The sequence below is a fragment of the Colletotrichum truncatum genome (genome assembly GCF_014235925.2).
Source record: "Colletotrichum truncatum strain CMES1059 chromosome Unknown Contig_0003, whole genome shotgun sequence".
Classification (NCBI taxonomy): domain Eukaryota; kingdom Fungi; phylum Ascomycota; class Sordariomycetes; order Glomerellales; family Glomerellaceae; genus Colletotrichum; species Colletotrichum truncatum.
The window spans coordinates 5319535-5344482 of record NW_027222400.1 but is presented as its reverse complement, the minus strand read 5'-3'; the positions used below and the strand labels follow the sequence as shown (position 1 = coordinate 5344482).

Genomic DNA, 24948 nt, shown 5'->3' with positions numbered 1-24948 from the left:
CGGATGGGAGGGAGCATGAATGAGATTCGTAATTCGTATCCCCGGGTGGTCCCCCAATGAATTAGACTCAGGGTGAGTAAACAAACCGCCGCTTTATTAGCGTCACCGGGGGGTATTGAGTACTCAGGAGGTGGACAGGGCAAGCATCATCAGGACCAAGAAAACTATGTAAGAGCCAAAACGGAGATCTTTGGTTTGCAAGATAATCGGTTGGAAAGAAAAATCCTAATTAATTTGAGAAGAGCCGTAGTTTCGAGCCAAAGGTACATAGCATGGCGGTTAGACAGCTCCGATAAAGCAGCGGTTGAATCCCCAAGTGGAGGTTTCATTCAGGTGGTCCCCAAAACACCCCCAATGTCCCTGCCTCCCGTCGGCCGTGCAGTAGCCATCGGCCACTAGCTAATGATGCACAGACCACAGTACATGTCGTCAGGTTCTGACAGGTGTGACCTCCCTATATACATATGCAATTTATTGACCCAAGTGGGTATATACATCTAAACATCGTTTTCATCAACCGGGCATGACTACGCCAGGCACCGGCCAGCAGCCAGCACCTTCTACCACTGACTGACCGCCTGCCACCTCGAGGCAGAAAAAAAGTCACCACCAGGTCCCGCACCTGAAGCTCCCCAGGCCAGGTCAACCCTCGAGAACACTCCACGCCAGGTCGCTAATCCAATTAACTTACCGATCGATACCCCCTCACGAGCCTCTAGACGACCTTCAGCCAAAATGTCCGCGGCTCAACTGCTCAACCCCAAGGCCGAATCCAGGGTGCGCACTGCAATTTTCTGCCGTTTTGGGTTGTGTTGCTAATCATTCAAGTAGCGGCGGGGTGAAGCCCTGAAGGTCAACATCAGCGCTGGTGAAGGCCTGCAAGATGTCCTCAAGTCCAACCTCGGCCCTCTGGGCACCATCAAGATGTAGGCACGCCGTATTCTTCATGGAATAGTTATCACTGACATTTTCGTAGGCTTGTTGACGGCGCCGGCCAAGTGCGACTTACCGCCCCTCTTCCCCTGGACCGCTGCTAATGCGCCTCGAACAGATCAAGTTGACAAAAGATGGAAACGTTCTTCTCAGAGAGATGCAAATACAAAACCCTACCGCCGTCATGATTGCACGAGCTGCTACTGCTCAGGACGACATTTGCGGCGATGGCACGACGTCCGCTGTTTTGTTGATTGGCGAGCTTCTCAAGCAGGCGGATCGTTACATCTCCGAAGGACTGCACCCCAGAATCATCACCGACGGTTTCGAGATTGCCAAGAACGAGGCACTCAAGGTGCGTCTTTAGTCAGAAAACGAACAAGAATACAGGGGGCTAATATGTTACAGTTCCTTGACGGCTTCAAGCTTGACAAGGAGGTTGACCGCGAGCTTCTCCTCTCTGTTGCCCGCACATCGCTGTCCACGAAGCTCAACTCTAGCCTTGCTGCTAAGCTTACGCCCGATATCGTCGATGCCGTGCTCGCTATTTACCAGGCACCCGCCAAGCCCGACTTGCACATGGTTGAGATTATGAAGATGCAGCACCGGACAGCTTCCGATACCCAGCTGATTAAGGGCTTGGCTTTGGACCACGGTGCCCGCCACCCCGATATGCCGAAGCGCCTTGAGAACGCCTACATTCTTACAATGAACGTGAGCTTGGAGTACGAGAAGACTGAGATCAACTCCGGATTCTTCTACTCCAGCGCGGAGCAGAGAGACAAGCTGGTGGAGAGCGAGCGCAGATTCGTCGATGCTAAGCTGAAGAAGATTGTCGAGCTGAAGAAGGAGGTTTGCGGAAACGACCCCAACAAGAACTTTGTCATCATTAACCAGAAGGGTATTGACCCCTTGTCTCTTGACGTGCTGGCCAAGAACGGCATCCTTGCCCTGCGCCGGGCCAAGAGGAGAAACATGGAAAGACTGCAGCTCATCTGCGGCGGTATTGCACAGAACAGCGTTGACGACCTGACACCCGACGTTCTGGGATGGGCTGGCCTTGTCTACGAGCAGACTCTGGGTGAGGAGAAATACACCTTCATCGAGGAGGTCAAGGACCCCAAGTCTGTTACCCTTCTGATTAAGGGCCCCAACGCACACACCATCACCCAGGTTACCGACGCCGTCCGCGACGGTCTCCGCAGCGTCTACAACATGATTGTCGACAAGAGCGTTGTCCCAGGTGCTGGCGCCTTCCAGGTGGCTTGCGCGGCGCACCTGAAGAGCGATGCTTTCTCCAAGACGGTCAAGGGCAAGGCCAAGTGGGGTGTCGAGGCGTTCGCTGATGCTCTTCTCATTATCCCCAAGACTTTGGCTGCCAACGCTGGTCTTGACATCCAGGATGCCCGTGAGTAATTAACCTTCCTCTTGATTCAGCTAAGCTAACATGTCACAGTTGCTGCTCTGCAAGACGAGCATGCCGATGGCAACGTTGTGGGCTTGGACCTCGCGACGGGTGAGCCGATGGACCCCGAGCTTGAGGGTATCTTTGACTCCTTCAGGGTGTTGAGAAACTGCATCGCCTCCAGCTCCAGCATCGCATCCAACCTGCTGCTTTGCGACGAGTTGCTGAAGGCAAGACAGATGGGTAGACAAGGCGGCCCAGGCCCCGGTATGGACGGACCTGAGGAGTAATGAGCTGAACGGATTTCATTGTAAAGTATTGGCATGGTAGACAAAAGGCGTTGCTCTTAGACCTGTCAAAAGCTGAGAACTGGAATGATATCCATTTACGAAGAACATTCATGATGTATACGTTGCGTGGTTTTATGGACTTTTTCCCAGTGATTGATGTTAGACGAGTGGCAAGCGTTGACCCCTCGCTGGAAGCCGGTGCGATAAGATAAGCCCCGCATCGAATATTTCGAGAGCCAGAAAATCTTGACCCCACGTACACAGCCCAACCCAGCAATTGCATGCCACATCCCCGAAACCATGGCAGATTACGACAGTGATTCCTCCGAGCAGGAGTTTACCGAGACAAATGTCCTTCTTGGTTACGCCACTAAGGATGCTGATGAGGACACCATTAGCCGTCTCGGCGGTCGACCTGTAAGTACATCGCGACAGCTCAGTTCCAAAATCAGAGTCACCCCGCCAAACATCTGTTTAAACAATTGACTGACATGGTGCTTTTAATTCAGGATTGGTTGAACCCTGACCAACCGCCGTCTGCGGCTCTCGCACGCTGCAAGATCTGCAATGATATCATGGTCCAGCTTCTGCAGCTTAACGGCGAGCTCCCCGAAAAGTTTCCCGGCCACGAGCGCCGCTTGTACGTCTTTGCATGCCGCAGGCCCTCCTGTCGGCGCAAACAAGGCAGCATTCGCGCCCTGAGAGGAGTTAGAATATCCAAGGACGCGCCTTCAGTTTCCTCGAAGAAACAGCCTGCGCAGAAGACGGAAGTGAAGAAGGAGGAGGAGCCCAAGAAAGACGACGGTCCCGGCCTTGGCAGCGCGCTGTTTGGTGGCGGCTCAGGCGCTGCCAACCCCTTCGCCAGCAATACGAACCCTTTCAGCACCGGTTCCTCAAGCAGCCCCTTTAGCACGACTGCGCCATCCTCCAACCCTTTCTCAAAGCCTTCCGAGCCCAAGCCTACCGAAGAAGCCAAGCCTGAGCCGGAGGTCACGGCAGAATCCCTCCCGAAGACTTTCGCCGAAACGCTCTCCCTCAACAACCCTCAGACACCCTCCGGCCCACCGCCGCCCTCGGAGCCTTGGCCTGAGGTATCGGCTCAACCCAAGCCTTACCCGTTGTCCTACCTTGCGGACGCCGAGTTCGAGACTTTGGACCCGGAGCCTGCGGCGGTGCCGCAGAACGTGCGAATGGAAGTTGACGATGGTGCGGGAGGTGCGGGCGGGTCCACGGACACTAAGGACGTCTTTGAATCATCTATGGACGCCATCTTCCAGAAGTTTGCGGACCGCATGGCTCAGAATCCCGAGCAGGCCATCCGCTACGAGTATGGCGGCGTGCCCTTGCTGTACTCAAAGGCCGACGCCGTGGGCAAGGCCCTTACTGCTTCTGGTGGCAAGTTGCCGCGGTGCGGCAACTGCGGTGCCGGACGTGTGTTTGAGGTCCAGATGACGCCGCACGCCATTACGGAACTCGAGGCTGAGGAGTTATCGCTCGAGGGTATGGATTGGGGCACGATTATCGTGGGTGTCTGCGAGGCGGATTGCCAACAAAGAGGAGTCGAGGTTGGTGGAGACGGATATTTGGAGGAGTGGTGTGGTGTTCAATGGGAGGAGCTTGCAAAGCGATAAAAGCATAAGCATGTCAGGTTTACTGGGAGGGAAAAAAAAAAAAAGGAGAGGCCAAAAGTTATATAGACACGCAGGAATGATGAGGAATTATACGACATCTCAAATATTTATGGCATGTCTCATATTCAGGGATATCCTCTATGGCTCCCAATTCCAAAGTCACATTGAACGCCGGTAATTTTGCCGCCATGCTCTCGTTCAGCCCTAACTCCATTAACGGAGCCGTCAAGCAGCCAAGGGACCTTTGCACCCTTGCTCATCCCCTTGATGTTCATCCTCTCACCAGTTTTCGATTTCTTCTCCCCTTAGGCAGTCTCCTCCCATGATCTCCGCAGAACCCTTGAGAACATGTCGATGTTGACATCCTCTCTGATCTCGGCCTTCTTGGCCTCGTTCTCGGCGTTGCGGGGGATAGTGACGACGCCGTTGTCGCCGACAGTCCAGCCAGCAACCTCGGAGACGAACTTAGCGGTGGCCTCGGCGCTCAGGCCGAGCCAGGACTCCAGTTGGGACACAGAAATCTCGCGGAAGGCCTGAGAGATCTGACCAACGATGTTGTTGCGGATAAGGTCCTCGAAGCCGGAGATGTCGGCAATGAGGTCGGCGCAGAGGTCATCGCCGTCGATGGTGTTCCAGAAGCGAGCGTACTGGGCACCCTCGAGCTGGCCGTTAAGGGTACGCAGCTTGGTGATAGCCTCGTGGAGCTCACCCTGGGCAGCGGCAGAGGCGTTGATCAGGTGAAGAGCCAGGCTGAACTGGGGCGAGGGGAACTGGGTCATGGCCTTAACGAGGATGTTGGTAGCAACCTCATCCTTCATGCGGTCGGGGTTCAGCTGGTACCTATACAGAGAGAAGGAGGAATCGTTAGCGAACGTGTTCGGGACTGTCGCATTCTTCTTGATAGTTTGCTCCAGAGAGATTCCAGGTTTTATTCAGTAATCACCAAAGTTGACTTCCTTTGCGATCGGTGGTTCAAGTAGAATCCGGGCCGGCGCATGTCAGGTAATAGGAAACGTTTTGGTCATCATATAACCGGTGCAGGACCAATGAAGGACAACGGGAGAAATGAGCAACTGCTGACGTTCAAGTCACGCAGTAGCTATGGAGGCGTAAACTCACAGCTTCAGGAGTGTCCGGTTCGCGTTGCAGTCGCAGTACTTCTGCTCGCACTGCTCCTGGAGGTAGGCCTCAAGGGTGACAACGGCCTCGGGGTTGTACCTCTCAAGGCCATTGATGATGTTGACAATGTAGTCGGGCCGCTCGGGCGGATCTTCGCCGTTCAACATGGTTGCTGGTTGTCTGGGCGGGGGGGTATCACGGGGGTTGGGTGGTGGTGTCGGGAGTTCGAGGTTCGTGGAGGGGGTTCGAGAGAGAAAACCGCTTTGGTGGGGCTCTCTGCACACTTTGGGGCCACCTGGGAAAGATTTCTCAAAGTTGGCGGATTGTTGTGTGAAAGTCGCTTGGGTGAACGAATGAGGTTTAGCGCCGGTCATAGGCAAAAGGTGTAGCCGAAATTTCAACCCCAGCTGGAGTGGCATATACTTTTTGATGACTAATCCATCGCAGGGAGCTTGGACCCTGTAACACTATGGTGAAGCGTCATTGACTGAGAAGGCCTCGACAGGCAAGCAATACATTCAAGGCCTCTTAAGTGCTGACACAAATATGTTGACAGCTCTCTAGAGATCTTTCATTACCAATCAGAATTCCCTACTGTCTGGCTTTGTTAGTTCTGTCTTGTGAAGCATATGGCTCTTTCGGCCACTTTCGCTCATTGACCTTTGACACCATGCCGAGCCCAACAAAGAAGCGGAAGCTTAACGACCAATCCTCATCCGCAACACCGTCGAGGGGTCTAGAGTACTTCTTCTCAAAACAAAGACAAAATGGCAACTCAAAGCCAACGGAGACTGGAAAAGAAACACCGGAAGCCACAGTAAATGGTACTGGATCAAATAGCGAGCATTCTGTATTGACAGATGAGGAGCTGGCAAGGAAACTTCAAGCAGAGTGGGATGCCGAAGTGCAGAATGAGAGGGCTGCCTCAACACCATGCCCTGAGCCTGCAAAAGACCCGACCCCGCAGGTTAGGGAAGAAGAAGATGCGCCAGAATCTGCTGTTGAACTCTCAAAACCAATTTCCATTCTTCCACAGGCTCCAAAGAACACTTTGTCGTTGTCTTCGGTAGCTAACGCCGAAGATACCGTATCAACGACTATTCCATTGGATCAAAGCCCTCTGACCTTTGACCCATCAGAGTTCATTCCTCAACTCAAAGAGCACTGGGATACAGATGGTGGGCATGCTTCGTATGCCTTCTTGACTAGATGCTTTGTCCTTGTGAATGGTACGCAAAGCCGAATCAAGATTGTAGATACCCTCGTCAACTGCATCAGAGTCTTGATCGAGGCAGATCCAGATAGTCTGCTACCAGCTGTGTGGCTTGCCACAAATGCTATCTCGCCTCCTTATATTTCTTTAGAGCTTGGCCTGGGCGGGTCAGCAATATCCAAGGCACTTAAACAAGTCTGCGGTTTAGACAGTCGAGCTTTGAAAACTATATACGACAAGTATGGCGATGCCGGCGATGTAGCTTTCGAGGCAAAGAAGAAGCAGAGCTTCACTTTGCGCAAACCAAAACCGCTCACGATCAAGGCCGTCTATCAATCTCTGGTCAAAATCGCCAACAGTCAAGGCCAGGGTAGTGGGGAAGCCAAGCAGAGGATAGTTGACCGGCTTCTGCAAGATGCTAGGGGCGGCGAAGAAAGTAGATATATCGTGCGGACGCTATGCCAGCATGTGAGAGTGCCCCTATTGTTTTACAATTTCGACCAGGCTAACAACTCTTACAGTTGCGTATCGGCGCAGTGAAAACCACTATGTTGATCGCGCTCTCAAGAGCGTTTATGCTTTCGCGTCCACCAGGAGCTGACTTCCCCTTGCGATCTGTGAAGGATCTGCAAAGGCTGAAGAAAGAGGAGCTGGCTGAGGTGTGGAGTAGGCCAGAAGAAATAGTGAAGGCCTGCTTTGCCCGACGGCCAAACTACAATGACCTTGTGCCGGTTTTGTTAGAAATTGGCGTTTGCGACGAGTTACTCCTACGTTGCGGGCTGACTCTACACATTCCGCTGAGGCCCATGCTGGGTAGCATCACCCGCGACCTCTCCGAAATGCTCACTAAACTTCAGGGAAGAGACTTTGCATGCGAGTTCAAATACGATGGCCAGCGCGCCCAAATTCACTGCGACGATAAGGGCAAAGTGACTATATTTTCTCGGCATTTGGAACTTATGACCGACAAATATCCGGATTTGGTGGCACTAATGCCGAAGATCCGTGGTGAAGGGGTAGAAAGCTTCATTATGGAAGGCGAAGTAGTTGCGGTGGATAGAGAGACTGGAGAGATGAAGAACTTCCAGACTTTGACCAACCGCGCCCGTAAAGATGTTGCACTTGGCAGCATTCAGGTTGATGTCTGCATGTTTGCATTCGATCTTATGTTCCTGAATGGCCAGCCTCTTCTGGACAGATCCTTCAGAGAAAGACGCGAGCTCCTGCGCTCGATGTTTACTGAAGTTCCCCACCAGTTCACCTGGGTTAGAAGTCTGGACGCAACATCACAAGATGCCGATGCTGTGCTGGACTTCTTCAAACAGGCAACGGATATCAAGTGCGAAGGCATCATGGTCAAGATTCTAGACAATCTGACCGATGTCCCATACCAGGGTGATGACACAGCCGAAGCCGAAATAGACATCGCCGAAGAACCAAGGACGCCTTCCAAGTCGAAAAGGGGTAAATCCGGCAAAGATGAAGAAGCAGGTCCCAAGAAGAAAGGTCGTCGCAAGCCCCTCCTCGCTACATATGAGCCCGACAAACGTCTCGACTCATGGCTTAAGGTCAAAAAGGATTACAGCTCAAGCTTCGATACACTTGACATGATCCCAGTAGCAGGCTGGCACGGTCAAGGCCGCAAAGCTAAATGGTGGTCACCAATTCTTATGGCCGTCCGAAACGAGGACAGCGGGTCCCTCGAAGTCGTCTGCAAATGTATGTCCGGTTTTACAGATGCATTCTACAAGGCCAATAGAGATTTTTACGACGACGGAGAGACTACGGGCGAGCGGAGGAACACGCGAACAACGAAGCCTGCTTTCGTCGAGTACTCCGGGCCGGAACCTGATGTATGGTTCGAGGCACAGGAAGTGTGGGAAATGGCATTTGCGGACATCACACTGAGCCCAACTTATACTGCTGCCATTGGACTGGTGAGCGAGGATCGTGGCCTGAGTTTGCGGTTTCCGAGGTTCTTGAAGAAGCGTGAGGACAAAAGTCTTGATGAGGCAAGCACAAATGAGTTTCTTGCTGGGCTATGGAGAAAGCAAGAAGCGAAGACGCCGTCGAAGGAGGGTACGGTTGATGATGTTAATGAGTATGAGGAGTGATGTGTGCAAGGTTGTACGAGTAAGGTCATCATCAGCTGAGGCTCGGAGAAATAAAGATACCAACATATCTGCATGTTCGTCATGCAGGCCTCGGTCATTAGTGGTTGTCGGAGCCGATCCAGGGATCTACATGCATTCGGAGATAACTGGAGCTTCCTCCTTCATCGGAGCACCCGCGTACCGCCACCTGGTAGTCAAAGCTTGGCATTGAACCATGCAATTGAGGAAAGAATGACGGAGTAGGTCTCCTGTACAGTTTTCCCGAAGAGTCTTCCGATGGCCGGCCGCCGCGTGTGATAAGAAAGTGATGATAATGGGGCCTGTCATCTTGAAGATCGATTGGGTCGTTAGTTAAATGGCAACCGCCCGACTCAGTGATCGCACAACCCACTGGCGCCGTTTACATGATGGCTGCGAACGGAAAACAGACGAAGCCAGAGACCTATTTGTTGAGGCGCACCACGCACTGTCCTAACAATGATCTCCCTGTGCTTATATATCGAAACGTCTTGGGAGAGCAACTGGATGAGACAAGTGTGTCTGAGCGGCTGCAGCGGAATGGCTGGGTGAAGAAGGTGGGTGTCATTTGAACTAACGCTTCTTCAACTAAGATCTGGGTAAATTACACCATTGGAAGAACACTAACTTTTATAACGGCAATAGGGCACTTGGGGGACTATAAAGCTGAAGCACTTCCATCCCAATACACATGAATGCTATGGTAAGTCAACAATCAGGTGATAAATCCCTGACTAATCTTTCGGAAAATAAAAATTAGGCATCTTCCAAGGCCGTTCAGAGCTGGTCTTTGGCGAAGGCAGTTCAGATTCCACTGGCAGCGGTGTGAAATGCGAAGTGCATGCCGGCGATGTGGTGGTTGTTCCAGCCGGGGTGGCACATGCATCTACTCCAGAAAGCGAAGAAGCATCGGGTGAGAATGAGTACCGTTACATTGGCGTCTATCCTGAGGGTTCACCTCATTATAGTATTGAGATGGGAAAGAAATCCCTGATGGAGAAACCGGATCTCGTAGCAGAGGTAGCGGGTGTGCCTGTGCCTCCTTGCGATCCTGTGTATGGGCTCGATGGACCCTTGGTGCAGATATGGAAGAGTGTTAGAGGATAATGTGATGAAAAATTTGGTAATACTCAATTGAATCGGGCTGTTCTTGTTTGCTTACTCCTTACGAGCTTGAGAGGGTGGAAGATCAAACATTTAAAAGATGATGATGTTGAGGAGCCAATGTAAAAGTACCAATATTTGTTGGGGATACAATTGTACTATTTACACAATAGACTTCATATGTAGTATTGGGCTAATCTTGCCCTTGTAGGTTCTCTTACATCTTCGGTGGTGTACATGGTTAGGTACATGACTGCCATGGTGAAGAGGCGTTGAGCAAAGTTTACATAACTGATTATATTCAGAATTATCAGTAGTATTAGGCATGTAGTTTGGTAAATCCAAATTGTTGGACAGCGTTCGACATCGCTCTCCTCACATGTACATTCTTCGTTGGCCTATATTCATGCTTCTTTGCTATGTTGCACTGGGATTCAGTGATAGTGGAAAGCTTCAGATGTTTTTTCCAAGTGTGAAAAAACAGGAGTGCAGTTGAACCGCCTCCCTGCAAGTACTCAGTCTTTGACTGGAGTCTCTTCTTTCAACCGTTTGTCCCCTCAACCATACTGCTGACGGCTTCCTTTGTCATACTAACTTTCCCTTTCATATTCCGCAGCCAGTTTTCGGGCATTTATTCACCATAAGAAGCTAAGCAACCCCACCGGGCTTTCATTACTCGAAGACACGAAAGCGTGACGTCGACAGGAGTTATACGCGATCATCAAGCAGATCGCTGATAGCGTTGAGGATATACCCGGCCGTGCCCCGAGCTCGTAGCGGCGTCTATAGTCGAGGATTGAACACCATATCCAGTTCGATTTGGATGTATATGTTTCTGGCCCTCTCGTGGATGTTGTACCGAGAACCCAGCCTTGCTTCTGCATAGACTGGGTGTTGTTGGTGCCAAGATCACCAGCACCCTGGTGATTGACGGAGCTTAATTCATGGCAGCAAGCACATTCATTTAGTTGCGTTCATTCTTTGAGCTATCAAGCTGAAGACGGCTACTGAGCTCATGAAAAGCACTGCATTGTAAAACTATGAACAATTCGTGAGTTAGGAGCAACTACAAGCTGTCGACCGGACTTACAGCTTTTCTTGACACCTCCCGTTCTTCGTCGTCTGACCTTGCCTCAATGAATAGGCGACGCAGATTTGGCAATGTTGCCTTGGCGACGGTGATCAGAATGAGAGGTAGAACTAGGAGCCTTGACTGTGATGACTTACCATGGTGACCCTGGTTGTTTACGTCTTTTGACTCAGAAGGCGTCTTGACTTGCGGATGATGAACTATAAAAAAAGAGCGCTTTATTTGTATTTTGATGGCAAGTAGTTCGGCAAAAAAGAATAACCAGTAAAAGAGGCGATTGAGAAGTGAGGTGCTGTGTGAGGAGAAATTACGAGAGTGACTGATGTGAAAGCAAGACTGAGATGCATGTAGGTAGGTACCTGAGTATCACCAGCGACCAGCGACCCGATACATGCATGGAAAGATTGTGGAGCATCCAGGGATGAGGTCCATTCACTTAGCGAAATGGGGGTGCCTGAGCACCTGGCACTGCCAGGCTGGCCAGGCCGGGATTAAGGTTAGGGGGCCATTCCACTGGCAGGTACTTCTTCGACCACCTCATCGTCTTGGCAGATTCCCTGAGCTGCACTTGCTGCATCTCTACAAAACACCGACGATACGAACGAAACAGGCTGTTGTCAACCACCGACGTCTCCGATTTGGATGCGCTTGTCCACGTCCTCGTAGGACTGGCTGTCTCCCCTAACCCGCCGACTGGCTCGTGACGCAAGTCACCATCCTTCGTCCATTTAACCTCAGCTATCGAGCCCCTCTACGACCAAAACACATCGAACACCATGGCGGTCAATCGCATCCGTGGAGCCTTTGCTCCCCCGAGGAAGGGAGAGACTTTCGAGTTGCGGGCAGGACTTGTTTCTCAATATGCGTACGAGCGCAAGGAATCCATCCAGAAGACGATCATGGCGATGACGCTGGGCAAGGACGTGTCAGCCTTATTCCCTGACGTCTTGAAGAATATCGCGACGGGCGATCTCGACCAGAAGAAGCTGGTTTATCTATATCTGATGTGAGTTTGCGCATTACAATCGGATTCAAACGGCAAGTATTATGCTAGCAAGGTGCTGATGGGAGCTCAAGGAACTATGCAAAGTCGCACCCCGATCTCTGTATCCTTGCCGTCAACACATTCGTACAAGACTCCGAAGACCCGAATCCTCTCATTAGGGCATTGGCGATCCGGACGATGGGATGTATTAGAGTCGACAAGATGGTAGATTATATGGAAGAGCCGCTACGGAAGACGTTACGAGACGAATCGCCATATGTTCGCAAGACAGCTGCTATTTGCGTGGCCAAACTTTTCGATCTGAATCCGACCATGTGCATAGAAAACGGCTTCTTGGAGTCCTTACAGGAACTGATCGGTGACCCGAATCCCATGGTCGTCGCGAACTCGGTTCAGGCTCTGTCTGAGATATCCGAAACCGCACCGGAGACCAGAGCGCTTGTGGTAACCCCAGCGACTTTGAAGAAGTTGCTGATGGCTTTGAACGAGTGTACGGAATGGGGTCGTGTCACAATTCTGACTACGTTAGCCGACTATCCCGCTGTGGATGTTAAGGAGTCTGAGCACATTTGTGAGAGGGTAGCACCGCAGTTCCAGCACGTCAACCCCAGTGTCGTTTTGGCAGCTGTCAAGGTTGTCTTTACCCACATGAAAGCAATTAACTCGGAATTGGTGCGGTCTTACCTTAAGAAGATGGCACCACCCCTGGTCACCCTAGTAGCTTCCGCCCCTGAAGTTCAGTACGTCGCTCTCCGTAACATCGACCTTCTTCTCCAGGCGAAGCCCGATATCCTTAGCAAAGAGCTCCGCGTCTTCTTCTGCAAATATAACGATCCCCCATACGTTAAACTTCAGAAGCTCGAAATCATGGTTCGGATAGCCAACGACAAGAACTTTGATCAGTTGCTCGCCGAGTTGAAGGAGTACGCTCTTGAGGTCGACATGGACTTCGTCAAGCGAGCAGTCAAGGCGATTGGGCAGGTCGCCATCAAGATCGAAAGCGCTAGCCAAAAGTGCGTTAATGCCCTTTTGGATCTGATTGCTACCAAGGTCAATTACGTTGTGCAAGAGGTCGTTGTGGTTATTAAGGATATTCTCCGAAAATACCCTGGCTACGAGGGCGTTATTCCTACACTTTGCCAGCATATTGATGAGCTTGACGAGCCAACAGCAAGAGGATCCCTGATCTGGATCGTCGGAGAGTATGCGGAAAAGATCAACAATGCCGACGAGATTCTGGAAAGCTTTGTGGACGGTTTCATGGAAGAGTTCACACAGGTTCGTCGTTACATTCTCCTAACTAGAACGCAAGACTGATCTGAAGCAGACGCAACTCCAAATCCTTACAGCAGTTGTAAAGCTCTTCTTGAAAAAACCTGGCAATAACCAAGGTCTGGTACAGAAGGTTCTTCAGTCAGCCACAACAGATAACGACAATCCGGATATTCGTGACAGAGCTTATGTTTACTGGCGTTTGTTGTCAGGCGACTTGGATGTCGCCAAGAGCATCATCCTCTCACAAAAGCCTGCTATTTCTACAACGATGACCAGCCTCCCTCCCGCTCTTTTGGAACAACTACTTGCTGAGCTCTCTACCCTGGCCTCGGTATACCACAAGCCGCCGGAATCATTCGTCGGCAAGGGCCGCTTCGGAGCAGACGAGATCCAGCGTGCTGCTATCCGCGAACAACGGCAAGAGGCGGCCGAAAACCCGATCGCAGCGTCGGTTGCGGCAGCGGCAGCTGCAAACGGCAATGCTTCATCGCAAAACAATATCGAAAACCTGCTGGACATTGACTTCGATGGCGCTGCCCCTGCATCAGCTGAGCAGAACAGCAACATCAACACCCCAGACAGAGTTGCCAGTCCTTCAGGTGGCGCCCCCTCAAGTGCCATGGCGGACATGATGGGCTTGTTTGACGCCCCTCCGCCTCAACAGCAGCAGCAGCAGCAGCAGCAGCAATCGGCTGCGAACCCCATGAGCCCTGGCGGCGGTAGTGGCATGAATGACTTGATGAACGGCTTCTCCGGGCTTGATTTTGGAAACACGGGATCGAGCCAGCCGCTCCCGGCTGCCATGCAATTGAACCAGACCCAGGACCCGCAGTCACAACCTAGTGAAGGCAGCGGGAAGAAGACGAACGAGGATTTGCTGGGTTTGTTCTAGATCTGTGAATAATGCGGCTATTTCGTCTGGGCTCCAGGCATGCTGTTTAGGCGCAGTAAATTCAAATAGGTTGATATATGACAAGAACGAAGCCACGAAAAGCCTGCTTCAATTTTATTCATTTCCTGCAAACCAAATGTATATACTCAAAAAGTGGTGTCTTGGTCCAAACACCTATCGCGCCGTCCGAGATCGTGATGATGATGAACCTTCAATCGTATCTGAACTCATGCCTCGCCCTATACCATGTTTCACAACCTTGTAGACCAAAATGCATTATATGACGCTCTTTTGTCTTCACTGGGCAACACCCTGCACTCTCCCATCGACTGTTCCGTCCAACGGCGGACCGTCATTCCCGTTGCTAGCTGCCATATCGCGCTCCCACTCGTCAGGGGTTTGGCACTTTGCACTCCAGGCATGGATGCTGGCGATCTCGTCCTTAAGCGCGGCGTTGACGAGGCGATGGCGCTTGAGGGAGGTCTGCTTCTCGAAGAGGGGGGAAACGATTAGGGAGGTAAAGGATTGGCCGCAGCCGCCTAAGCAAAGAAATGTGTTAGTGACAAGCTGGCCGCGAGGAAGAACGAGTCGCAATTGCGCCGGTGTCGCATTTCTAATACGGCGGGGCATGACGTGGGGGGGAAATGCGGCAGATCGAGGGGTTCGATCGCGTACCAGACATGTCTGTCACCTTCACAAAGACTGCCTGAAGGCGCTGAGTGAGCGCGTCCTTTAGGTAGGCCTCTGATATTTGGTTCGACATTTTGCTTGTTTGTGAAATGTCTCTAGAAAAGAAACTTGCGGGGGTGTGGTTTTGCGCAACAGGGTCAAGTTAGTCGCGGTTGGGAGAGTTGCTGAAAATCAGAGGTGCTTGGGCAGGCCTGATTAGATTGATTAGATGGTGGGGTCACAATGAGGTCCTGTCGGCGTGGTTCCGTCATTGTAGTGGCCTCGTCCCGTACCACAGCAAAGTACTTAGTTGCGACTTGTGCTTAGCTAAGCTTCGGCCCCACCTCCGTGCCAACAGATTTGCCCATGTCAAGCTTGTGGCTAGTTTGCCTACTGTTATGCAGTGAACGAGGTACGCATTCTTTTTAAGCTTCCTCATAGTTGGCAAGGGTTTTTGCACCTAATAAGCTTTCATTCTTTGCCTTGGTATGGACTTCACTCCGGGATTGGATGTCGACATAGGGTGCTGTTTCGAACCTGCCGCAAACGGTAGGAGTAGAGCTTCAACAAAGACCGATTCAGCAGGTTCTTGTCCGATTGATACAGCGATGTTTTCACATTTTTATAACGAGATACTACCTTTTCATATACCATCATAAACTCCCTCATTCAAGGCGATATCTAAATGTCACACATTCCAAATTTACTTGAAAGATTCTTCTCAAACCTGTCAACTTTTGATTCTAACACATCCATGGCCTCTGCAGTGGATTTCGTGGTTGAATCGATTCAAAGCTTCCAAACTAGCCAAACATCACCCCAGCGCAATATAAATTCGCCTGAAGTAGCAGTGGGAACGTAAGCCTGCTGGGGTGTGGTTGAGGCTCTAGTTAGGCCTGGATAATGATAGACGACTTGACAGCTTAATTGCCACTTGTGCCTGCAAGATAAAGCTCTCCAAGGAAAATATGATGGGCCTTTCACAGGAAATAGGGAAAATGAACACAATGTCCAGGATGTTTCGAAACCGAGAAATTAAATCGAGGTTATATCTAACCTCGCATCAGGGTGGGAGGGCGTCATATTGCCCACTACAATAGATCGGATATGGGATTGTTGAAGCAGGGTACTCAATGTCAACGGATATCGACATGGGACGGGGCCTTTCGTATGCTGATGAATACCCAGGCCAGGCGTGATTTGTTCAGAAACGTTTCTTCTATTGGTTCCCTTGAAAGCCAAAGGGTGGCTTGCAATACCAACTCTGTGAATGCATTTGGGAGCAAGAAATGACGTGAGAGTGGGGTAGTGTCTTTACGGGGCTTATGTAAGGCCACCAACATCTATTTGGCTTCCTCTATAAGGGAAACAAATGATATGCACTTACCAGAGATTTCATCAACTTGGATTTGCCTTCTGCATCTTGTGAAAACATTTAAATACTCCGGTTTAAAAGCTAAAGGCTTCTGTAAAAAGGGTTACCAGCTACTCAAAGAGTGCGTCCATTCGTATTGAATGCTTCAAAGTTGCACTATGCTCACTGGCTTCAGGACCACTCTCCCGTCCATGAGGACTAAGCTTTTAAGGGCATCCACGCATATAAGTCCACAAGCCTGCGGGGTTGCATTCACACCTCGATTCCATCCATCCCAAACAAGTTTTGCAAGACAGACCTGCAAAGCGCCATTTTCCACGATCCCTTTTTTTCAGACACCTCACACTACTTTGAAAATGGCGGCCAGCAACAAGTACTCTTCGCCTAGCTTCACCGGCTTGGTCGTGGAGGCCATGAAGAAGCAGTAAGACCGTAACTGCTACTCACATATAAGAGATCATGCACTGATGTCTTTTGTAGCTACCCCGAAGAGCTTGCTGATAGGCGCTGGGACAATGTCGGTCTTCTTCTAGGCAACATCGAAACCCCCGAGTCCCGCCAGGCTAAATCCCCTGTCGTTCTACTCACCAATGACCTCACCTATGCAGTTGCCGAAGAGGCCATCAAGAAAAACGCCAGTGTCATCGTCAGCTATCGTATGTTTCCCGCGTCTGTTCATCTCAATCCTATCTAATCACTTACTAAACAGACCCCTTCATTTTCTCTGGCCTCAAATCCATCACCACAAAAGACCCGCAGCAGGCAACCCTCATTCGTCTTGCAGCGCAAGGTATTGCGGTCTACTGCCCGCACACTGCTATTGATGCTGCCCCTAATGGCTTGAATGCTTGGCTTGGCGATGTTGTCTCCGGCGGGCCTGTGTCTTCGTCGTCAGCGACGCCCAGCGAACGCACTGTGATCACGCCCATCTCACCATCCGCAACTCCTGCTGGATTTGAGGGCTCTGGGTACGGTCTGCTGTGCACTTTCCGTCAGCCCGAGTCACTGGCGACTATTATCCGCCGCGTGTCGGAGCGTGTAGGCATGCGCCGCGTCATGGTTGCGAGCCCGGATCCAGCAAGGATCTCAACCGCACGTGTAGATGCCGTGGCGGTGTGTGCGGGCAGCGGCTGGGATGTTGTCAAGAGTGCCAAGGCTGATTTGGTGGTCACTGGCGAGATGAGCCACCATAATGCGCTCAAGGCAGTGCAGGAGGGCAAGACTGTTGTGACAGTCTTCCACAGCAACTCGGAGAGAGGGTACCTCAAGGAGGTGATGAAGCCTCTGCTGGAGGAAGAGCTGAAGCAGAAGGAGGCGGGCGTGCAGGTTCTTGTGAGCGAGGCGGATCGGGATCCGTTTGACATTATTGATGTTTCCGAGCTTTGAGTGGGCTTCTTTAGGGGCGTTGGAGTATAAAGCAGAAGAAAAGGGGTTTAGAGAAAAGTGAACGTCGTCTTTGAGCTGTTGCTGTCAACAATTGGCACTCGTCGACGTATCTATGGGTAGCCGGCGTGAAAGTACTAATATCTCTCTCTGTTGTATATAACAGCTATATTCGACGGAAAAGCCCACTAACGTACACCCACCCAGCATGCAGCTGAGATGATTGGGACATCGTTCAGTTCTTCCGATTATCTCTGCTAATTTGTAACCACAAAATGACTCGTCTTCAACGCCAAAACTCCCTCGCTATGATCGAAACATCTACCACACACCCAGTCCTGTGCGGAACAATTTATGCTTATGACATGCCGCTATCCTTCGACGTCCGCACACTACTGTCCCCAGTACCGCCCCTCAATGCTGCATCCCCCTCTTCAAGGCAGTCCAAAACATCCTTCCCGCCGAGCCCTTTCTCCTTCCAGACCTCTAATAATCGTCGAGGCATCTCCCACTCCTTCTTGGCTTCCTCAATCTTGCCCTCCTTAACCAGCTTTCTCAGCTTTTCTGGTGTTCCTAGCGCCTCTTTTGCAAGTTGTCTTGTTCTCCTCCTCCTCGCCGCCGCCGCTTCTTCTTGTCTTTCCTTTGAGTCAGGTGCAGCAACAGTCTTGCGCAGTGCCTCTCGAATCGAGCTCGCCTGGGCATAAATGCCCGCAATTGCCGGGTCAAGTGTTGAAGCCATTGGGTTCAGCGGGTCCATGTTCGCGCGCATCTGTTTATCTCGTCTCAGCCGTGCTTCCACATCTCACCAACCAGGGATAAAATCGGAGAAAAGGACACTCACCTTTCGAATGGTCTCTGTAGCAGAGATGAGCTTTGAGTAGTTATCATAGACCAAAGCTTTCTTCTCCGCATCCAGAGCCCGAATCTCGCCCAGCACGCGCGTGTACACTCTCAACAGATCGTCAAGGCTGTTCTCCGCCAGCGCCTTGCGAACATACGCCTCCGCATCGAAAGACAGATTATCCAGCTCGCTAGGAGGAACTTCGGAGTATTCTACGGCACCGCGTTCGGAAGAATCGTCGGTAACTTCTAAGGACGGAGGACCAGCGGCGCCACCGGCTTTCTTGAGATTGTAATACTCGCGGAGGGCGGCACGGTTCGCGCGTTTAGAAGGAGCTGCTCCTGGAGCCGCTGGAGCACCGAATGTAGCCGAAGAACCTGGGTTTGGGGAGCTTGTGAGGGAGCGCGGGACGTCGAGGGAAGGCCTGGTGGAGGACGTTGGGGTGTGTGGCTGGGCTGAGATGCGCCTTGTAAGGGCAGGCGGTTCGCGGGGAGATGCAATTGTAGACATTTTTCTGAAGTGGCTTTTAGAGTGCTATTGACTGAACAGAGAGATTCTATAGAAGAGAGCCAATTGAAGGCTGTCGCAAGTTGATGACAATCTGTCGCGAAGCTCGTGACGATGGGTTTCGGGGTTGGCAAGGCTACAGCGTCGAGGGAAAACGGGGATGCAGGCGATAGGCTGGCAGAGCTCCTGTGGGGTTGGCCCCTGGACTTCAGCTGTTCAGCGAGGCTGCGCTAGTTGACACATGCTAATTTCGGAGATCTACAGTGGAGGGGTACACGACCCAGGAATTTGGGGTAGGTACCCCACTGAAGCTATTCCCGCCTTTGGAAGAATTGCAATGGAACCCGCAAGCTTCCAGAGCTAAAAGTTTCCGGTCAACTCACAACAAAGACGAAGCATTCGAGATGTAAAAAGACAGACGTGACCGGGAAAATGGACCTGGCAACTCAAATTCGCGCCGCGCTACAGTCTCAATCCTTCCCCGTGCCTTCAATCCCCTGGATTACGACCTTGACATCCCGCGTTCCAACTCCCCCGCTCCCCTCACTCATTGCGACCGCCAAAGCACGTCTCCTCGCATCCAATCTTACCACTCCGGGTCTCATCGAACCCTCTTCTACAGCACATCTTCCTCCTCCAAGGCCCACCACTCCGGAGACGATCCTCTCCCAGAATGTTCATTGCCAGATCCTCGATGTTGAGAATTTGAGCCTCTCGCGCTGGGAGCAGGTAGAGGAGCTAGAGGCCATAGCGCGTGGGGAGCAAACCACCGGCCGGAGAGTTGTGAGGATTGCGGCAGAGGAGTCCGAATACGATAATGTCGATGAGGGCTCTGGGAGAGCACAACCTCAGCCGCAGCAAAGGAAGAATGCAACGCATAGACTTGTGTTGGAGGATTGCACGGGTCAGAAAATTTATGCCGTTGAGCTGAGGCGGATTGAGAAGATTGGGATCGGGAGTACGAACATCGGAGAGAAGATTATGCTCAAGGCTGGGGCAGTTGTGGCAAGGGGCACAGTGTTGCTTGAGCCGGACAATTGCGTGATGTTGGGTGGAAAAGTTGATGCTTGGCAGAAGGCCTGGGTCGAGGAGAGAATTGCGAGACTAAAGGAAGCTATTGGGGCCGAAGGGGCATAGTGGGATATAGGAAGATGGAGATTGTATTGCTTAGAAATTTTGATACCTATAAACTAGCTGTTGAGACGACGAAGGCGTTGGGAAACAATTTGTGGTCACCAGCCTGGAACTTTGTGCTTTACAACCATGTCAGATAACTCTCATGGCGATCTATTTTCTCCTAATGCTCTATCATGCCCAAACACTTGCCTCTGCCTAGTCTGGGCGGATTCATTGACATCAACTGTAGAAGTAAATGCAGCATATCTAGTTTCCAGAAACAACTTCCTGCAGGGAGTTCCAACCGTCCGCAGTCCAAGGAGACAAGAAAATTGCTGTCTGAGCATCCGCAGCAACACCAGTACCTGCGTACGCCTTGGCCAGATCCGCCGCCTCGAGTGTTCCCCGCGGCGGAATTCCCTTCTTGGCCACTGTCAACGCCATCTCCGCAGGGTACTGTTCCCCACTGAAGTCTCCAAGATTAGACCAGCCATGAGGAAGGTTAGGGTACAACATTATATCCCTCTGGATCTGGGTCTGGACGTCTTCGTCTGTGCTTGTCTCTCCAAGCTTGGCGATGGCGCCAAGCACCTCACCAATCTGAGACTGATCTGCGTCCGAAATCTTGTCGCTGGTTCGAAGACCCTCCAGTTCGGACACAACTGCCTCGATGGATTCTTCGTCGTTGTCAAGAACTGCGACAACACCGAGCAGTAGGACGGACTGGACATGGTCGGGCTGCTTTTCAATCACTTCGAAGAGCGAATTTCGAGCCTTTTCACGGGATTCTTCTGTGCCGTTGGCCCATAGGACTTGGGCAAGGAGGCACACAGCATCCGGGTTGCCGTCGGATTCTTCAAGTGCCGCTTCAAAGCACAAGAGTGCCTCGCTAATATCCTCACTATAATATTGCGCCAAACCAACTGTCAAATGAGCTGAGAGACGTGCCTTCTTCCGCTCTTCTTTGGTCAACTCATTGTCAGATTCGTCACTGCTCAATTGGAGGGCCATCTCGCCACATTCGATAGCCTGTTCATAGGAACCGGATGCCAGGTATGATCTCGCCAAATCAGCCTTTGCAAGCGCGAATTGTGCGAGAGCCTTGGTGGATTCGGTCACTTCAAAGTCGGCCTCCAGGATACTGCAGATTTTCTCCAACATCTCCACTGCCTTCACATTGTCATGGGTCCGTTCCAAAAACATGGTTGACAAGTGTCCATAGGCCAGATCTTGGGGCTTCAGGCTGTTGAGTTGGCCCAGAGCAAAGATAGGCTGGATTAAAGAGGTGATGTTGACAGAGGTCGCTGTCAGGATATGGTCAAACACCGACACGGGGAACTGACGCCTAGTAAGGACAGAGGAAGACTCTGCGATGTCCATCGCATGAGTGAACAGACCTCTTGCCTCCTTCGTCTTTCCGAAAAGGAGGGCCACAAAGCCCTGGCCAAGCCAAGCATGTGCGTAATCAGGATCTGTTGATTGAGCCCGGTTGAAGGCCTCATTGGCAAATTGCACGTCATTCTGCAAAAGCGCGAGAGTTCCAAGGTTCGTCCAGGCTGCAGGGCTTCGCTCATTAAGATGCAGACTTCGGACGAACGAGTGTTGAGAGACTGCTGGGCTGATTTCGCTCGTAACGACGCCCAATGAGTTCCAGAATTCCGAGTTTCCAGCCTCGAGCTCGATAGCACGCTTGAAACATTTCATTGCGGTCTTGAGGTATACGCTCGATTTCTTCCGGATGCTTGAAGGCAGGCAGATGTGAGCTCGGTGCTCTGCCCAGCCCAGGTTATAATACGCAACAGCCTGAGCATGCAAGTCATTTGCCGACGCATGAATGGCCCGCTTGTGGCAGAGTATCGTTGCATGAATACATCTCGTCAGATCGACTCCTAGCCTCTCGTCTTCGGAGAAAAGGCCCTTTGCGGAAATAACCCCAGTGCCAACATTGTCGACGTCTGAAAATGTGTCGTAGGCTTGCTTGTCACCACTGTCAAGAAGAGTCATAATCGCTTCTTTTGGGAAATCGACCGCGCGGCTCTGCACTGCAGAGAACACAGAGCAAGCCTCCGCCAGTGACTTCCAGAAGTTAAAGGTCTCAACCACACTAACAGCCGCATTAGACGCAAAGGCAATGGTATCCTTCGCTAACTGCACTGCCTTACCAAAGAGACCCTTTTCCACACAATCAAGTGCGTTGTCGACCATGGTCTGTATCAAAGCAATAGCGACGCCGTCTTCATTGGGCCGGCCCTCAATAACATCCTGGTAAAGTCCGATGGCGTCATCAAACTCAGCCAACTCACGCTTGACATTAGCAAGCATGTATTTGGTGAACCAGGTATCTCCCAGCACCTCCTTCGGCGCAGTTTCTTCTAATTTCTGCGCGTTCAGAATAGCCTTTGTTGCGGCAATGTATCGGCCTGAGGAGTAGTAACTTTCCCCTAAGCCAACCCAGGAGTGGTAATCTTCAGGTGATATTCTAAGAGCCGATTGGAAAGACACAATAGATTTGTGGAAGCCCTGCTTGTTGAGTTCCGCAACTCCGAGAGCAGCGAAGGGCCAGCTAATACCCTTCCTCTTAGAACCTGGTGGTGGCTTAACTTTTCCGGAGTCAACCACCCGCTGAGCCACCAACTCAACGCGATCCCAATCACCCTCATCCGCAAACGATTGCGCAAGGCGTTTAGCAGCTTCCACTTCAGAGGACGAAAGTTCGACAGCTTTCTGGAAGCATCGTCTAGCCCTCTTCTTATCTTTGGCGTAGTCAGCGTAGTAAATACCTAGACTAGTGTAGGCGGATGCGAAATTCAGATTGTTCTTCAGGGCCTCCAAGAAGTAAGCATAAGCGCCTGTGCGGCTCTTGCGAGCTGCTTTTGACGAGTCCAAATTCCATATGCAGGAACCGAGACGATATTGTGTTTGGGCGAGCAATTCCTTTGCGGGTGGCGTGAGTTTTTCAATCAGAGGAAGGGAAGCTTCCAACTCAGTCTTGGCTGTTTCGTAGTCCCCTTTCAGTGCTTGAACCCAGGCAGATTCGGTCTTGACGCGGAGATTATTTGGATCCCTCTGTAGCGCGCGGCCAAAGAAGTCAATAGCGTCGTCATAGTCCTCCTCCTCCTCGTAAATAAGGCCGATACCAATCAGTGCGGGAGTAGACGAAGGATCATGAGTAAGAACCTCTTCAAATAGCTTCTTGGCCTCGCCGTGGTTTCTTGGGGAATGGTAAAATACCAGGGCTGTGCCTAGATACAACGAAAAGGCATCGCTGGTGTTTTGGAAGGTCATTCCAGTTTTGGTCCTCTCCGCCTTGAGGTGTTCCATAGACTTCCGCATCAGCTCTGCAGTGCTCTCATACTCCTCGAGATGTTGATAGTACTCTCCCATCAGACGGTGAGCGAAAAGCGAGTCCGAGGTGGTGATGCCATCAGTCATCATCAGAATTCTATCCTGTTCTGTCAACGGAACCATCGACACGCCTCCTCCTTCATCATCCTCACTCTCTTCTTCGGTTTCTTCTGCTTCAAGCTCTGCGGGTGTTGGCTTCGGGAATGGGGAAATGGTACTCGTCAGGAAGCCAGTGATGACTTTATATAAGTCGGTTTCCGGGAAAAACGTGCAATAGTCTCTCAACATGTTGATATCCCATTCTCTGATTTCTTTCGCATCCTTCCAGTTGATGGCGATCTCCCAGGCAAGCCTGAACGGATGCTTGATAATGACCATGTCGAGGGCTAGTTTCAAGACAGCTTGCAAGGCCTGGCCCTTTTCGGGGCCAAGTGGTGCAACTAACAAACGATCATAGCACCACTGCAGAAGCTTTTCCTCATATCTCCGCCGCAGCTCGTCGTCGTTAGTCCAATTGATCAGTTGCTGGTAAATCCACTCGAGCTTGCTCTGTTTGATCACCTCGCGCTTCACTTCCAATGTGACTTCGTTTAAGCGCGCTCCTATTCTTGTCCTTCGCTCGCCAATGAGTGTGTTGATGCGCTTCTTCTCGTCGGCTTCTATGATCTGTGCCATCGTCTCGTACGTCTTGGCAGGGTGTGGCACTCTGCCTTCGAGAGCAGGATAGATAGGGCTTCCTGGGAGGATGACGCTCAGAGCCTCGACATACTGGTTGGTGTCACCCTGAGATCTGGCAAAATCTATGAACTTATCAATGACGTCTTGACACTTATACATGTCTTCAGCGTCCCGGTAGATCTCTGCCAAGCTAACTGCAGCTTGCTGATACGCTCCTATGCGCTTGCGATCCTGTTTTTCGTAGAGTTTGATAAGGCCTTGCCATGCTTGGCTTTCTTTTGGCCGGAGCGCTGCGGCAGCTTTATATGCCTTTTCAGCCTCGTCTACTCGGCTCTTCTTATCAAGCGCGAAGGCTAAGAAGATGTTTCTGTGACTCGAGTTAGCAGCCTTGCAAGCGGAGCAGGAGCAGCGAAAAGTCCCATACGCCTGGTAGTTTTTGGGTTCGCGCTCAAGAAACTCGCTTGCTTTCTGGATAGCATCGTCCCATTTTTGTTGCTTGACAAAGTCGCCAATTGCCTTGAGCGCAGCCTTGGACCCTGACATTGTGACTAGTGAGAGGTATCCTCAATCATGAAGGTGAGATCTTCTGATGGCGGGGCACCACCTAACTGCTCGTAGCTCGAAGACGGTTGACCGGCGAGATTAAAAGGCAATAAGAGGGGCAAAACCCGGCCAAAAGATTAAGAACTTCAAATGAAGGCGCGGGTGTAGCTTTTGAGGCTAGGTCGAGTCTATTGTGGCTCTTTCTAGCGTATGCACACGCTGGTTGTGTTGGGTGAGAAGCTGTGATGAGCTGTGATGAGTGCTCCAAAGTGCATGCCCCACCAACGCCTCCCTTATTACATCATGCCCCGCTTCGAGCATTTGTGACAACCCGATAAGATAAGGTATTCGCTAAGTTCCACATTGCCGTTTTCCCATCAGCTTACCATCTTAGGACACTT

General features: G+C 51.3%; 11 protein-coding genes across 11 annotated transcripts; 7 read left to right on the top strand and 4 right to left on the bottom strand.

Moving 5' to 3' along the window:
- Positions 1-1036: 1036 nt before the first annotated feature.
- Positions 1037-2349, top strand: CTRU02_206333 (T-complex protein 1; the record flags this gene model as incomplete). The annotated part of the gene is made up of 2 exons (XM_036728071.1): positions 1037-1288; positions 1342-2349. The coding sequence occupies 2 exons, from the start codon at positions 1037-1039 to the stop codon at positions 2347-2349; spliced, it is 1260 nt and encodes a 419-aa protein (XP_036580185.1).
- Positions 2350-2928: 579 nt separating this feature from the next.
- On the top strand, positions 2929-4259 carry CTRU02_206332 (programmed cell death protein 2, C-terminal domain containing protein; the record flags this gene model as incomplete). The annotated part of the gene is made up of 2 exons (XM_036728072.1): positions 2929-3045; positions 3138-4259. The coding sequence occupies 2 exons, from the start codon at positions 2929-2931 to the stop codon at positions 4257-4259; spliced, it is 1239 nt and encodes a 412-aa protein (XP_036580186.1).
- Positions 4260-4564: 305 nt separating this feature from the next.
- On the bottom strand, positions 4565-5545 carry CTRU02_206331 (eukaryotic translation initiation factor 3 subunit; the record flags this gene model as incomplete). The annotated part of the gene is made up of 2 exons (XM_036728073.1): positions 4565-5099; positions 5379-5545. The coding sequence occupies 2 exons, from the start codon at positions 5543-5545 to the stop codon at positions 4565-4567; spliced, it is 702 nt and encodes a 233-aa protein (XP_036580187.1).
- A 503-nt stretch (positions 5546-6048) lies between these two features.
- CTRU02_206330 (DNA ligase) lies at positions 6049-8705 on the top strand (the record flags this gene model as incomplete). The annotated part of the gene is made up of 2 exons (XM_036728074.1): positions 6049-7059; positions 7113-8705. 2 exons carry the CDS (start codon positions 6049-6051, stop codon positions 8703-8705), a joined length of 2604 nt encoding a protein of 867 aa, XP_036580188.1.
- A 404-nt stretch (positions 8706-9109) lies between these two features.
- Positions 9110-9830, top strand: CTRU02_206329 (cupin domain protein; the record flags this gene model as incomplete). Its single annotated transcript, XM_036728075.1, has 3 exons — positions 9110-9280; positions 9369-9426; positions 9484-9830. The coding sequence occupies 3 exons, from the start codon at positions 9110-9112 to the stop codon at positions 9828-9830; spliced, it is 576 nt and encodes a 191-aa protein (XP_036580189.1).
- A 1863-nt stretch (positions 9831-11693) lies between these two features.
- Positions 11694-14090, top strand: CTRU02_206328 (AP-2 complex subunit beta; the record flags this gene model as incomplete). The annotated part of the gene is made up of 3 exons (XM_070204697.1): positions 11694-11923; positions 11995-13201; positions 13224-14090. 3 exons carry the CDS (start codon positions 11694-11696, stop codon positions 14088-14090), a joined length of 2304 nt encoding a protein of 767 aa, XP_070061801.1.
- Positions 14091-14387: 297 nt separating this feature from the next.
- CTRU02_206327 (bolA-like protein C8C9.11) lies at positions 14388-14853 on the bottom strand (the record flags this gene model as incomplete). Its single annotated transcript, XM_036728077.1, has 2 exons — positions 14388-14629; positions 14766-14853. 2 exons carry the CDS (start codon positions 14851-14853, stop codon positions 14388-14390), a joined length of 330 nt encoding a protein of 109 aa, XP_036580191.1.
- Positions 14854-16325: 1472 nt separating this feature from the next.
- CTRU02_206326 (NIF3-like protein) lies at positions 16326-17520 on the top strand (the record flags this gene model as incomplete). The annotated part of the gene is made up of 3 exons (XM_036728078.2): positions 16326-16558; positions 16615-16790; positions 16844-17520. 3 exons carry the CDS (start codon positions 16326-16328, stop codon positions 17518-17520), a joined length of 1086 nt encoding a protein of 361 aa, XP_036580192.2.
- Positions 17521-17875: 355 nt separating this feature from the next.
- On the bottom strand, positions 17876-18868 carry CTRU02_206325 (uncharacterized protein; the record flags this gene model as incomplete). Its single annotated transcript, XM_036728079.1, has 2 exons — positions 17876-18286; positions 18359-18868. The coding sequence occupies 2 exons, from the start codon at positions 18866-18868 to the stop codon at positions 17876-17878; spliced, it is 921 nt and encodes a 306-aa protein (XP_036580193.1).
- Positions 18869-19297: 429 nt separating this feature from the next.
- Positions 19298-20002, top strand: CTRU02_206324 (RecQ mediated genome instability protein Rmi1; the record flags this gene model as incomplete). Its single annotated transcript, XM_036728081.1, has 1 exon — positions 19298-20002. The coding sequence occupies one exon, from the start codon at positions 19298-19300 to the stop codon at positions 20000-20002; it is 705 nt and encodes a 234-aa protein (XP_036580194.1).
- A 246-nt stretch (positions 20003-20248) lies between these two features.
- Positions 20249-24547, bottom strand: CTRU02_206323 (antiviral protein; the record flags this gene model as incomplete). The annotated part of the gene is made up of 2 exons (XM_036728080.1): positions 20249-24371; positions 24429-24547. The coding sequence occupies 2 exons, from the start codon at positions 24545-24547 to the stop codon at positions 20249-20251; spliced, it is 4242 nt and encodes a 1413-aa protein (XP_036580195.1).
- Between the last annotated feature and the right edge of the window lie 401 nt (positions 24548-24948).